Source organism: Vicia villosa, unplaced genomic scaffold (assembly GCF_029867415.1).
Source record: "Vicia villosa cultivar HV-30 ecotype Madison, WI unplaced genomic scaffold, Vvil1.0 ctg.003584F_1_1, whole genome shotgun sequence".
Classification (NCBI taxonomy): domain Eukaryota; kingdom Viridiplantae; phylum Streptophyta; class Magnoliopsida; order Fabales; family Fabaceae; genus Vicia; species Vicia villosa.
Window position 1 is genome coordinate 1 of NW_026706245.1, and position 14,560 is coordinate 14,560.

Here is a 14,560-nt window from a genome sequence, read left to right on the forward strand (position 1 = left end):
GAAAAATCACAAAAAAGAATGAATTAAGTTTAATTTGTTTTATATTTATTTTTGTATATTATTTGATATTGTTTCTTATCTTTTTCCTTTGTCCCGAATCAGAATAAAAGATCAAATATGGCAGAGATTGTATGCAGTTGTTTTAAGACTTTTGGAAATTTATCGTGTAGTCGCTATGATTCTATCAAGCTTCTGATAAATTTTCATTAATTTTAAATCCGAGATCATCATTCACTCACCATCGATCTTCACTAACATCGTGAATATACTTGACTAGCTTCAAGATGATTCACGTGCTAACATACTAACAATTGACTTTAAATTCCGCATTTTATTATATTGTTCTTTATATTTCTTGCTTTATGCTTTATTTTATTATTTATTATTTATATTTCTGTTATTTTTTTTCTTTGTCCATTTGGACATATTATTTATATTTCTGTTATTTTTTCTTTGTCCACTTGGACATATTATTTATATTTTTGTTATTTTTTCTTTGTCCACTTGGACATATTATTTATATTTCTGTTATTTTTTTCTTTGTCCACTTGGACATATTATTTATATTTCTGTTATTTTTTTCTTTGTCCATTTGGACATATTATTTATATTTCTGCTATTTTTTCTTTGTCCATTTGGACATATTATTTATATTTCTGCTATTTTTTCTTTGTCCATTTGGACATATTATTTATATTTCTGCTATTTTTTCTTTGTCCATTTGGACATATTATTTATGTTTATGCTATTTTTTCTTTGTCCATTTGGACATATTATTTATGCTTCTGTTATTTTCTCTTTGTCCATTTGGACGTATTATTTATGTTTATGATATTTTTTCTTTGTCCAATTGGACGTATTATTTATGTTTCTGTTATTTTCTCTTTGTCCATTTGGACATATTATTTATGTTTCTGCTATTTTCTATTTGTCTATTTTGCTAACGTACAGGAAAGATCTTATAAATTAAGAGTAAGTAACTCCTAATTGCTTGCTCAAACACTTCCATTTTCAAGCAACGTATTTTCAAAACTTCTCATCTATTTTCAAAACTTTCATCTGGTATTTGAAGGGCATTATTCCCGGTGAAACTCTTCAGAGACCTATGTGACCTATTGTCCATCTTCACTTCTTCTATTTTCAAATCAACAAAGCATTTAAAAAAGTGAGCTAAGCAATTAAGAGCCCATGGATAACCATGGATACAAAGGGTGCTTAAAACCTTCCCTTTGTATAACCAACCCCCCGAACCCAAAATCTGTCAAAAGGTCTTTCCTGTTCTTTTATGCCTTTCCTTTTTTGGATAAAATAAAAGTCGGGTGGCGACTCTTGCAAAAATAAAAAAAAATAAAAAAAAAAGAGCAAGGAGTCAGTTCGCGCAAAAACCGAGTTTACAGGACTACCATTAACTAACACCGACATCTTACTTGAAAAAATTAGCAACTCCATCCACCTCATCCATAACTTCCCAAAACCCATCCTTCTCATCATGTACCTAAGAAAATCTCAACACACTTTGTCATAAGCTTTTTCGAAATCAACCTTAAAAAGAAGACACTTTTTCCTTCCTTACTAGCAAAATCAACAATTTCGTTAGCCACAATCACCCCATCTAGCATTTGTCTCCCCGGAACAAACGCACTTTGAGAATTAGATATGATAGAAGAGAGAACCCTCTTGATACGGCTAGCCAAAAGTTTAGAAAGCATCTTGTAGATGCTTCCCACCAAACAAATCAGGCGATAATCATCAAGGTCTAACGGATTGTCTTTTTTAGGGACAAGCGTTAGAAAAGAGGAGATAATAGCCTTAGAAAAGACGGTTTCGGAATAAAAAGCATTAAAACAAGAAACCACGTCTTCTTTAACAAAAGACCAACACTTCTTGAAAAAAAGAAGAGAAATACCATCCGGGCCCATACTTTTAGAACCGTCACAACTCCACACCGCCTCTTTAATCTCCTCCATCGTAAAAGGAACCTCTAAAGATAAACTATCTTCCAAACTCAATGATTTCACAAAAACGTCATCCACTAGAGGTCTATCGGTGCACTCCTCCTTAAATTTAAGATCAAAATGCCCTCTAACCGCTTCCTTCACGTCTCCAACCGAGGTCACCATACCAATCGAAGTGTTCAAAGAGCCAATATAGTTCTTACTCCTTCTTTCCTTCATAACTCGATGAAAAATTATACTATTGGAATCTCCATCATTTAACCACTTAAGCCTAGACTTTTGAATCAACATATTCTCCTTAACCTTTAAGTTAAGCCAAATCCTCCTAAAAGCCTTTATTTTATTAAGGTGAACCTCCATATCCCACATCTCCCTATCATCCGAATCATTTAGAAATCTAACTCCCTCCTCCACCTCCAAATCCACCTTCCCAAAGATATTAATATTCTACCATCTCAACCTATCTTTGATTAAACGAAGCTTCTCCTTCAAAACATAGTCTCCTCTTCCAATAACGTCCAACCCCTTCCATTCCTCCTCCACAAAAGATAAGAAGTTTTTATCGAAAAACCACTCATTGTTAAATGTAAAAGGCTTAGGACCCCCAATCTTCCTTGTCGCTTAACAACCAAATCGGACAATGGTCGGAAACATCCCTATTTCCTATTAATTGACCAACAATTCCCCACGATTGAATAGTGTTATCCGAGACTAGAAATCTATCAATCCTACTCTTGGATTTGCCATCCCCACTATACCAACTATATCTCTTTCCTCTACAAGAAACATCTATTAAGCCACTATCATCAATGAAGTCCGAGAATAACCTCCACTCACCGTTACCACTCCTCAAAGAACGCCCCACTCTTTCGCTCCGATTCTTCACCGCATTAAAATCACCACCAAAAATCCACTCTCCATCATTAAAAGTGTTTTTCAACACTAATAGTCTAGACCACAACAATCTCTTTAACACCAAAGAACAAGGATAATAAACGTTAACTATGTAACAAATACCTCCTTTCCAAGTCACTTTCGAACCAAGGTAACCATCACCACGAAAACTAGCCAATACTTCCACTTCCATATTTCGCCAAAGAGTAAGTAAACCGCCAGCCGATCCAACAGAGGCTGAGAAAGAGTAACCAAAGTTGTCATTTCCCCAGAAACTTCTAGCCAATGAGACTGAAATCTCCTCCAATTTAGTTTCTTGAATAAGAAAAAAATCTGCCCTTCCTTTGTTGATAATACTCCTTATCCGCTTCCTTTTGATACTACTACCTCCTCCCCTAATGTTAAAACTCCCAATTATCATTTAAAACAATTTAATTGCGCCTTCTTGCCTTCCATCTTTTTTATAACCTCTGCCTGAGTACTACCTGATTTTTTCTTACCATCCTTGGTAACCCCTCCTGTCACCACACCAATTTTATTTAAAGCTTTTTCCAATCTACTTTCACCTGTAGAGCCAAAATTATCTAGAAGTCTTGTATTACACCTAATAATATCAGAATTATCAGGTTGTAAACCTTCATTAAATTTATTAGGATCCAATACACCCACTGGGGAGGGCGAAGCCGCTGAAAGAGAAGAGGGATATCTGCTCTTTAAACCACGTTTATTATTAATTAAAACTTCTTGAGAATGGCCCACATTTAAAACCATTTTCACCTTCTTTTTAAAAACCTTGTTGGGCCTACCCGGGTCTTTACCACTTGGCCCACCCAAACAATAGCTTTTATTGTTAAATAAAAAAGGTTCACGTGGAACCCTAGTACCGTCTGCCTCTTCGTTCCCCAAAATCACGCACTGAAGAATTAGAATTCGTCTTTGCAGTTTCATCCACTTTCTGAACCGACTCATCACCACCTATCTCCTCTACCTCAGATAAAGTATGTTCAGAAGATACTACCAATAACTTCTGGTCACAAACCAATTTCTTCTTTTTATCTTCCAAACAGGCTTGAACAGCACTATCAAAGGTCTCTTCAGTCTCTTTTGCTTTTGGTTCTCCCCTCATAAAGTTGTCAGAACTTTCTGATAAATCTGAAAAGACTCTAGTAGCCATAATCTTGACAACCGCCGCCTCCTCTATCTGCTTCAGAGCTTCCTCTTCATCACCAATGGAGTCCTCCGATCCCACCTTTGAGCCAAGAGAAGCTTCCCAATTAACTTCTCCATCTTCCCTAATCTCATCATTTATAGATCCCTCGAAACCCGACGAAGATGATGACTCCATTACCTGGTCAGGCACCTTCTGAGTGTTAATCCTTAAAGGACCATACGAATCTTCCCGCAGATTTAGAGTGAAAGGAACACCATCTATTACAACCTTCAGAGTCTCAGACAAATTGAACCTTGAATCGACCCTAATCATGAACCGAGCAATGTCCATGTTACTCCCAGACATAGTATTTTCATCCAAACAAATGAACAAACCCAATCTGTTTGCTAAGGAAACAAAAAAATCATTGCTCCAAGCATGGCAAGGAACCCCATAAACTCTGATCCACAAAACCCTTGCCTCATCAATATCTTTTTCCTGCCAAGGTTTAATAGTTTTGAACCACTGTTGCCACCACCATTTCCCTTCCTCTATCAACTCTTTAATAAACCCTTCCTCCATCTCCTCTAGTAGACACATATTTGCTCCCATCGAAAAAACCTTAACCGAAAAGAAACCTTCAATTTCTAGGTGTGTGTGAATGTTATAAGATTCACCAGGGAACAAGACTTCTCCGACGTAAGCCTTCTTCCATATACTCTTTAGCTCCGCGCCAGAAGAATATTCGAAAAAGACTTCCTTCGTTGTTGGTTCTTCCTTCTTGCTACCACCCTGCACAACATCCGCAAAAGACTTAGACTTCACCACCCAACTATTTGCGACACCGGGAATAACTTCCTCAAGGCCCTCCACCTGCTTCTGTTCCACAACAAAACTCTCTTTCCTCCCATTTCTTTGAAACCTAGGTTGATTAGCATGTATTTTAACCCCATTTATTAAAATGTTGTCAAGCCTCACTGCAACCATTCTCTCATCTACCACTTGAATCTAGCAAAACCGAACCGTCTCCCAAACTTATTCCGTCTAGGAGGTATCACCACCTCTACCACCTCCCCCACACAACCAAAAAGCTTGAACATATCGATTGCCTTACATCTATCCGGAAAAGACGAAAAATAAAATGAGGTGAGCTTTTCTCCGGAATTCGATTGTCTCCCTCCAAATGGGAAGCTGTCCCATTTAGGAGTTAAACCTCTGAAGAACTTCCTACCAGAACATTGCCACTCCATAGCACAACAGAAAAAGAAACCAAAAAACTAGAGAGAAGGGAAAGAGACCGCTACTTTCTCTCTCATGGTTATATACCAAGAGGGCCTTGAAACTTGGCAAATTCTTTTAGATATTCATGTAGTATCTATTCATTATTACTGATAGACAACTCATAAATTTTAGATCCCAAAGTAAAAATTTAGATCCCTAAGTAAAATAAGTGTAGAAAGTACAAAGAAATAAGTTGCAACAATCAAAATATAAAAATAAATAAGAAAAACTAAGTAAAAAAACAAATTTGCAAAAAATAAAATAAAATACAAAATAGAGATCACAACATAATAGTGCAACAAAACTGTGTGATAATTGACAAATTTATTATTACTTAAAATCCACAAAACATTATAAGAATCGCGTAAAAACAAACCAGAAAGTCATTCTTTTATTCAACTACAACATATCTCTCTTTGAATGCATTAATTCATACGTCGAATTTCTAAGCTCATTATCACTTTCATCACAATATATCAGTTTCATCAACATCAGATATAGGCCCAAACTCATTATCCACTTCCATCTCTATTGGGCAATCAAATACTCTACAAATAACAAAACGAGCCTGCAAAATAATTAATCGAAATTCGCTAGAAGTTAACAAAAGTTACAAAACAAAGAAAGGTGTTAGTTTTCCCAAATATCATACCTGCGGATTTTCTGCCAAAGCATATTCATACATAGTCCAATTAGTTCTTTCTGAATCATTTCGGGATTTTCCAAGATACAAACAAAGAGGGTTTTAGTTCCTAAAACTACGTTATCTGCATTAGTAATATTACGAACATTTCCTTTCTTCTTCCAAAATTCGGTCTTGCAATATCTTCTTTCCTCGTTAATATTTGTAGTAAAACAATACCAGTGCCAGTGCCTACCATTGTAGATTGAATAGGATGACGCGGGAGACAATTCGGAGGGATCAGAGTCATATAGGTTCATCTCTTTAATCATGTGAGAGCCATTGAAAATATGGAGGTCTTCGTTATTTTTGTTGGCAGGGTAATAGCCAATAAGAATCTCATCATTAGGAGTGAAAACAACACCAGGTGGAAGAAAAGCAGCCATTAACAAGCTAGAGACAATGTTAGAGATATTATGAACTATTGTGGAAGATGGTAAGCTCCCTGATCAGAGTAAACCTAAATACTCCAATTAATAATTGTTCATTTCAGTCTACAATTCCTGCGACATGATCAGTAAGCATGCATGTAATAAAAATAAACATATTAATGATCTTAATATTTAATATATATATTTTTTAAAATCAAACAAATTGAAACTACTAAGATCAGAACAAAATATAGGTGCAAAATAAAATGTTGCTCACCATAACCAATGTAGATACAAGCACCTTCCTTTGTGATTTTCTTCCTCGTACTGGCTTGGACTAGAGACAACAGAAATGATTTGAAATTGGCTAAAACTAAAGAGAGCAGAATGAATATAAATACCAGCAAAAGAAGGTGCCAGAAAGGAAACAATTTAGAGATATTATTACTTTAACGTTAAAATTTGAAAATAAATTTTCTACCTTATGTAATTTTGTAACGAAATTTAATGTTTTTATATTTTTTCATCTTATTTGATTTTTCCATTTTAATTTAATTTTCCTCTCTTATATAATTTCCTATCCTAAATTAATTTTTTGAAATAACTTTCCATCGTATATAATTTTCCTATTTTAAATTAATTTTTTAATATATTTCTATTTAAATTAGTTTTTGAAACTTTTTTCATCTTATAGGATTTTTCTATAAGAACGTGTTAAGTCTATATTATAAAGGCCCATAGTATATAATATTTGGCGAGTTTGTGTGAATGGGTCTGGTATGGGCTAGCGAACTGGTGTTGGCTATCAGCTTCATTGTTTGGTTGGGACTGTGTTTGGAAGAGACTTTGTTGGCGGTAGTTGCGGTTGGAACGGGACGGAGTCTGGAACAGATTTTGTTGTTGCTGGGTGTACTGATATTCTTCTTGATCTTGTTGTTGTTGTTGTTGATGTTCTTGTTGCTGTTGTTGTTTTTGTAGGATATAGTTGTGAACGCGGGGGTCTACCAAGTAGAACGGATCGGCCACAAATAAATTAGGGGTGGTAACGGTACGGTACCAACTCATGTACTGTGCGGACGGTTTCATCTCACGACTATGGAGGACGACATCCAATGCACTCGGATGATGGAGGACAGAGAAGACATTGTTTTAACCATTGTAATATCTTAGATGTCGCAGTTTCTTTGATTTCTATAATTTCTTAACTGTTCATCAAATGCTCAACGCATATTTTAGTGAATTGATATTTTATCGTTACAATGTCGTCAATAAATATATAAGTTATTAATAATTAACAACAATATTTCCCGCCAAAAATAAAATATTGTACAATATTTTCCCGCTAAAAAATAATTGGTAGAAGTGGTAGGCTCTTCTATAAATAGAGGTGTGTGTGTGTGGAGGTTGAAGTATATCAAATCTTTTGTTCTTACTTCCAATAGTTATAAATGGATTCAGTTTGGGCTGTAGTGTTTTTTGAGGAAGGTACTCACATGAGGGTTTGTCTGAACCCGCATTGGGATTTCAACAGAATTGTTAGAGCCATCAACACCGGGTTTCGTCAACTGGATGGTCCAACGAGGAAAGTTAAATAAATAGATTATCATTGTCCATACATTACATTGACGGATAATAACCCAAAAGGCACCTACATGTATTATTGGGATCGTGTTAAAGATGATGTGAATGTGGATCTAATGTTTTGGACACAAAGTGGAGAAGTTAATTGAGGTGTTGAAAATCCACTTGTTCTAGCAGTAAAACTTGAGTAGTTTAAATTGTGTATTGTGTATGACGTGGTAGGACACATCATACTTGAAAATCCTCTTGTTTTGTGTTATTTTATTGTTGTAATGTAATTTCGTGTTCTACCAGTTGTTGTAGTGTTTTCCAAGTATATGCAAACGTTGTTATGGTGTTATCAGACCTTGGATCATTTAATTAAAATTAATGTGGTTGTTTTGTTTGTTGTGGTTGTTGCAAACATTAAGTAAGCTAACAGACATTTATCATTGTGCGTTTGTCTTTTACAATCAATTTGGAATCTTTAGACAGACATAGATCAGTGTGCGTCTGTATAGTCACATCATCCTGAGACAAACATAGATCAGCGTGCGTCTGTCTAGTCTCGTCATGTTGGAATCTATTGACTGACTTTGAATTACACAATGCAAGGCTGTAAGCATGTTGATAAACAGTGCGCAATAGAGCATTATCTTATCCTATTTAAGGCAACCAATATTTCTAAACATTACAACACACACAAACAATATTGCCTATTATCACCTGATATTACAACACCCAAACCCAAACACTAACCGAAAACAATGGCTTCATCTCCCCAATACTTGGTAAATGCCCATATAAACGGTGAGACTTACATATCTGAAACAGCCGGTTTTCTGATGAGAAACACAGAAATTGTACCCTTTTTGTTAAGCAAAAAAGCCACTTTTACATCCTCCCATCAGCGATTTCAGGCTAAGATTGCAATGGGTCCTATTGCAAACATTGTCTACAAGTATCCTTCTTTCAATAACAACAGCACCGTCAAGTTTTATGAGATGGAGATTGCAAATAACGAAGACCTCCAGAATATGTTTTTTAACCACGAATATTCTGGCTTTGAAACCATCGAGTTGTACGTTACTATACAGGTTGAGACACAAGAACCTGATATTGTTCAGTCGCAAGTTATTGACCCACCCATCAACGAGTAAGAAGAGGTTGATGTCATAGACGAGGAAGAAGAAGATCTAGAAACTGAATTTGACTACATGGTCAACGAGGAATCTGTATACGAACAACACATGTCGGTGCCTCCAGCTCATGTGTACGCACCTCCAACACATATGAGTAACTTGAACTTACAAGGTGATGAACCATCATCCGATATCTTCTTCACCCCGTACATCCAAAGTGACGATGAGTTAAAGGAAGGAGACAAGTTTCCTTCTAAGGAGGCATGTCTTAGACAATTAAAAAATGGCACATGGCGCACAACGTTGATTTTGAAGTAGATCGTTCAAACCTGGAACTGTATGTAATCACTTGTAAAAATCCAGAGTGTGGCTTCATATTGTTGGCTTCTTATAGGAAGAGAAGTAATGTCTGGGTCATAGGGTCGATTACGCAACAACACACATGTGTCAACCCTAATACTTCACAGAATCATACGAAGCTCAGTGGCGATCTTATCTATCAGGAGATCTTGCCTCTCATAAGCTCTGATCCGTCTTTGAAGGTCAAAAATATTATCTCGCATATCGTTACAGCCTACAACTATACTCCATCTTGCATAAAGGCGTGGGTTGCAAAGAGAAAGGCAATTGAAGTAGTCTACGGCAATTGGGAGGAGTCATACAAAAATCTTACCCGCTACCTTACTACGCTACAAACTTACGCACCTGACACTGCTTCTATTCTAGAGACACTACCCGCGCATGCCCCGGATGGAACCCCTGTCCAAGGAAACTGAATATTCTATCGACTTTTTTGGGCATTCAAACCTTGCGTACGAGGGTTTGCATATTGTAAACCCATAATTCAAATAGATGGAACATGGTTATACGACAAATACAAGGGAACCATGCTTATGGCGGTTGCACAGGACGAAAACAACAATATATTTCCAATGGCATTCTCAATAGTTGAAGGTGAAACTGTCGCGGCTTAGAGTTTCTTTCTAAGAAATCTCCGAGAACATGTTGCTCCTCAGCCTGACCTCTATTTGATCTCTGATAGGCACGCTTCCATTGAGAGTGCTTATAACAATCCAGCAAACAGATGGCATGACCCACCATCAACTCATGTGTACTGTATTCGCCACATTGCCTAAAACTTCATGCAGGAGATCAAGGATAGGCAACTCATGAAGGCCCTGGCAATGCTGGTTATGCATTAACCCAACCAACATCCCAGCATTATCGGAGTGAGATTGTATTGACAAATCCAGATGAGGGAACTTGGACAGATAACCTTTCTAGGGAGAAATGGACAAGGGCTTATGACAAAGGTGTGCGATAGGGCCACATGACGACAAATCTGGTAGAATCCATGAATAGAGTTTTCAAAAGCATTTGTAACCTTCCTATCACTGCACTAGTGGAGGCAACCTACTCTAGGATGGCTTCGCTATTCTCAACGAGAGGCAAGAAGTGGAGTGATGTTAGATAATCGGGTCAATTGTTTAGTGATAGTTGCATGAAATTTATGCAAGAGCAATCGGCAAAAGCAAACACTCATCAAGTAACTACTTTCGATCGATTCAACCGCACCTTCAGTGTTTGCGAAACAATTGACCACAATGAGGGTTTGCCAAGACAACAATATCGGGTTCTGCTAGACGACCATTGGTGCGACTGTGGAAATTTTCAAGCTTTCCGTATGCCTTGCTCACATGTCATAGCGGCATGTGCATTTGCGCACCGTGACACAATATCACTACTGTCTCCAATTTACAAGGCTCAGACATTGCTCCGAATTTACAGTGTTGCATTTCCAATGGTAGCCAAGGAGGATTACTGGCCTGAGTATGATGGGGAGGTAGTTTGGCATGATGATGCAATGCGGAGAAAGAAAAAGGGTCGCCCCAATAGTACGCGGATTAGAACCAAAATGGACGTCCACGACAAAATGGAAAGAAAATGCAGCATTTGTCGTCAGGTGGGGCACAATAAAAAAGATGTCCTAGTCGTGGCTCGACCTCGTCGCAAGTTTAATCTACTTTGTAATTTATGTTTACGACAATGTATCAATTTCGTTTACCACCTCTTGTAACCTTTCTTTAGTCTTTCATCAATAAAGTGTGCTTTATTAAAAAACCGAAATCGACAACGCAAACATTATTTAGGGTTAATAAGAATTTTACGAAATCAATTTATCGGACGTTCTTACGAAAATAAAAGACCGGAATCAAAAACTTTGCGCGAAAAAAACACAAAAAGGAATTTTTTTTAAAAAAAAAATACCCCAACACATAGGAGTCAAATGAAATAGCGCCTATGTGTTGTACCATGCCCTTAAGCGCCAAATGGTTTGACTCGATTTTTATGCCCTAAATTTTTTGTGTTTGCGCCAAATGGTTTGGCTAGTAGTCCACTAATGCGTCATTTCAATTGGCGCATTTACCTTTCCGGTATCCCAAACCTAGACACTTTAGTAAATAATCTGAAAACTTGGCTTTTTCTGTAATTTTTTTTAAAAACATGGTTATTTAAATTTTTTTTCCTTCATATTATTGCAAATGTAACACAAAAAATTAAAGAAAATAATATTACCGAAATATAGTTAAAAAAAGACTTAGGTATAAGATGACGTTGGAGTAAATTCAAAAGAGTCACACTCTTACTGACTCATTTTTTTATTATGTACTAATTGTAAATCTAAATATCTTCATTGTTTTTTTTTACTATGAAATAGCAAACAAGAAGCTTGCCACACAAAAGCAATTCATTTTGGAGGCAATGTGGCCATTGAAATAGAAACAAATTAAGATAAAAATTTAAAGATTTAAATTTTTAGGGTGAGTTTATTTTTTAAGAGTAGAAGAACTGTTTCGCGTAAAGCTTCTACCTGCTTTCAATGAGGTAGGTGGCAATTTTAAATGGATAATCCTACTTATTGACTTTGTTCTACCAATATGTGTAATTCTACTTATCGCTACATATCTAAGTGATTATGTTTGTGCTGCCGATCAGTGAAATGCATGTATTTCTATTTTGTGCTACCAATCTATGCATGACATGTATTTCTATTTTCTACTTCAAAATTTTTTAGTACAAGTAACTTTGTCTCCTGTTACCATTCTACACATTGCATAAACCCAAGTTGCACGCCTAGTATAATAACTCGTGGTATTAGAAATTTGGCACTTGATACATTAGATACATAGAAGTTTGAAATAACTAGTTAAAATTTTGTGACTACAACAAATTCAAATTACATCACAATCTACTAAAATGACATCAACACACTAGAAACTTCGTCTAAATAACATGGGATGAAATACTAGACTTAGAGGTTTCCTGATCTAAACTAATGAATCTCCCACAGTCCTTTTACTCATTATAAGGAATAGGTTATTTGGTTGTAATTTTCTCTTTTTTGTGCGGGTTATCCCGTTCTCTTGTGTAATCGGGTTGGAGAACCCTTAGTTCTCCCTTTCAATATATCTTGCTTACACAAAAAAAATATATATTCCATCAGGTTATATATTTTGAGGATTGATGATTTGATGGTTCAGTTAGTGGGTGCACGTGTGTTCAGTAAGATAGATTTGAGATCTGGGTATCATCAGATAAGTGTGAAGGCGGAGGATATTCAGAAAATTGCGTTTAGAACGGGGTATGAACATTATGAGTATTCTATTATGCCTTTTGGTGTCACCAATGGACCTGGTGTGTTTATGGAGTATATGAATAGAATTTTTATGAGTATCTGGATAAGTTTGTGGTTGTGTTCATCGATGATATTTTGATCTATTCTAAAGGTGAAGAGGATCATGCTAAGAAATCAAAGGAAATGAGTTTAAGACTCGGAGAAAAAAAAGATAGAATTAAATAAACAAACAAGAACAAAGATAATAACAAAGGAATAAATTTTAAGAAACATCATCAATTGTTAAAGAGGGATATTTTGACGGAAAGTAGAGATTTATCTTGTGTGTTGTGTTTGTCGGAGGAGGAATCTTTACAACATCTACTCTTGGGTCTTTGCTCAACGGCGTCGAGAATTTGGAGGAAAGTGTTCGAGTAGATTTGTTCGATAAATGAGTTAACCTTGGTGGAATTCGAAAGTTTCTTTGCTCATTGGGAAAAGGTGAAGAGTTTATCTAAAAGGTCGATCGTTGAGGTCATTCGGTTAGCGGCGGCTTGGAGATTTGGTTGAAGCGTAACACGATCATCTTTAAGGGCGAGTCGTTTTGCTTCTACGATTTTATGTCGAAGATTGTTGTTAATGCATGAAAGTGGTTAAACTCCTATTGTAAGATTGTAAACTCTTATAACTTTAATATTTATGATATCCCACCGCGTCAAATTGCAAAGATTTTAGACCCCAAAGTAAAATAAAAGTAGAAAATAACAAACAATAATTTGCAACAATTAAAATATAATAATAAACAAGCAATAACATGAAAAGTAAATTACAAATACTTAAAAAAAGTAAATATACAATAGAGATCACAAAATTTATTATAACTCAAAATCCATAAAACATGAAAAGAATCACGTAAAAACAAACTCAAATCCATGCTTTATTAAATTACAATATGCCAATGTCTCTTTCTGAATCCATTCATAAGTGGAATTTCTCAAGTTCATTATCACTTTCATCACAGTCAGTCTCATCAACATCAGATATAGGCCCAAACTCATCATCCACTTCCATCTCTATTGGGCAATCAAATACTCTACAAAGAACAAAACGAGCCTGCAAAATAATTAATTGAAATTCGTTAAAAGTTAACAAAAATTACAAAACAAAGAAAATAGTTAGTTTTCCCAAATATCATACCTGCGGATTGTTTGCCAAAGCATATTCATACATAGTCCAATTAGTTCTTTCTGAATCATTTGGGGATTTTCCAAGATAGAAAACAAAGAGAGTTTTAGTTCCTAAAACTACGTTATCTGCATTAGTAATGTTACGAACATTTCCTTTCTTCTTCCAAAATCCGGTCGTGCAATGTCTTCTATCCTCGTCAATTTTTGCAGTGAAACAATATCAGTGCCAGTGCCTATCATTGTAGATTGAATAGGATGACGCTGGAGACAATTCGAAGGGATCAGTGTCATATAGGTTCATCTCTTTAATCATGTGTGAGCCATTGAAAATATGGAGCTCTTCATTATTTTTGTTGGCAAGGTAATAGCCAATAAGAATCTCATCATTAGGAATGAAAACAACACCAGGTGGAAGAAAAGCAGCCATTGCAAATAAATCGAGAGGAAATTTTAGAGAGATTGGTTATGAGAGATTATGGTTTAAGGAGTAAGGTGAAAATATATAAATGGGTTTGACAATCACAGGGACGCATATGGTTGCGCAACATTATAAAAGTATTATATATTATCTATTTCAATTTTTAATGGTCAAAGTTATAAGTTGTTAATTTTTGTGAGTATAAAGAAGAAAAAAACTTTTTCCTTTTTTGGGAAATTGAATTCATGAATCTTGCTAACATTTTCCTTTTTGAAATGTCCTAAAATACCAATTTTCATTTTGA

General features: G+C 35.8%; 2 protein-coding genes across 2 annotated transcripts; both read right to left on the reverse strand.

The window, feature by feature from the left end:
- Positions 1-1,487: 1,487 nt before the first annotated feature.
- Positions 1,488-2,324, reverse strand: LOC131641215 (uncharacterized). Its single transcript, XM_058911516.1, has one exon. The coding sequence runs from the start codon at positions 2,322-2,324 to the stop codon at positions 1,488-1,490; it is 837 nt and encodes a 278-aa protein (XP_058767499.1).
- An 11,305-nt stretch (positions 2,325-13,629) lies between these two features.
- LOC131641216 (NAC domain-containing protein 96-like) lies at positions 13,630-14,265 on the reverse strand. The gene is made up of 3 exons (XM_058911517.1): positions 14,108-14,265; positions 13,849-14,026; positions 13,630-13,764 (listed from the first exon to the last, which is right to left on the reverse strand). The coding sequence occupies exons 1-3, from the start codon at positions 14,263-14,265 to the stop codon at positions 13,630-13,632; spliced, it is 471 nt and encodes a 156-aa protein (XP_058767500.1).
- Between the last annotated feature and the right edge of the window lie 295 nt (positions 14,266-14,560).

Excerpts from the sequence above, each read along its gene's own strand:
- LOC131641215 (XM_058911516.1), bottom strand. The coding sequence starts at position 2,324 with ATGTGGGATATGGAGGTTCACCTTAATAAAATAAAGGCTTTTAGGAGG.
- LOC131641216 (XM_058911517.1), bottom strand. The coding sequence starts at position 14,265 with ATGGCTGCTTTTCTTCCACCTGGTGTTGTTTTCATTCCTAATGATGAG. Across the intron at positions 14,027-14,107 it reads GACACTGATCCCTTCGAATT|AAGACATTGCACGACCGGAT; the intron begins GTCTCCAGCGTC and ends TGACGAGGATAG. Across the intron at positions 13,765-13,848 it reads CTTTGGCAAACAATCCGCAG|GCTCGTTTTGTTCTTTGTAG; the intron begins GTATGATATTTG and ends ATTATTTTGCAG.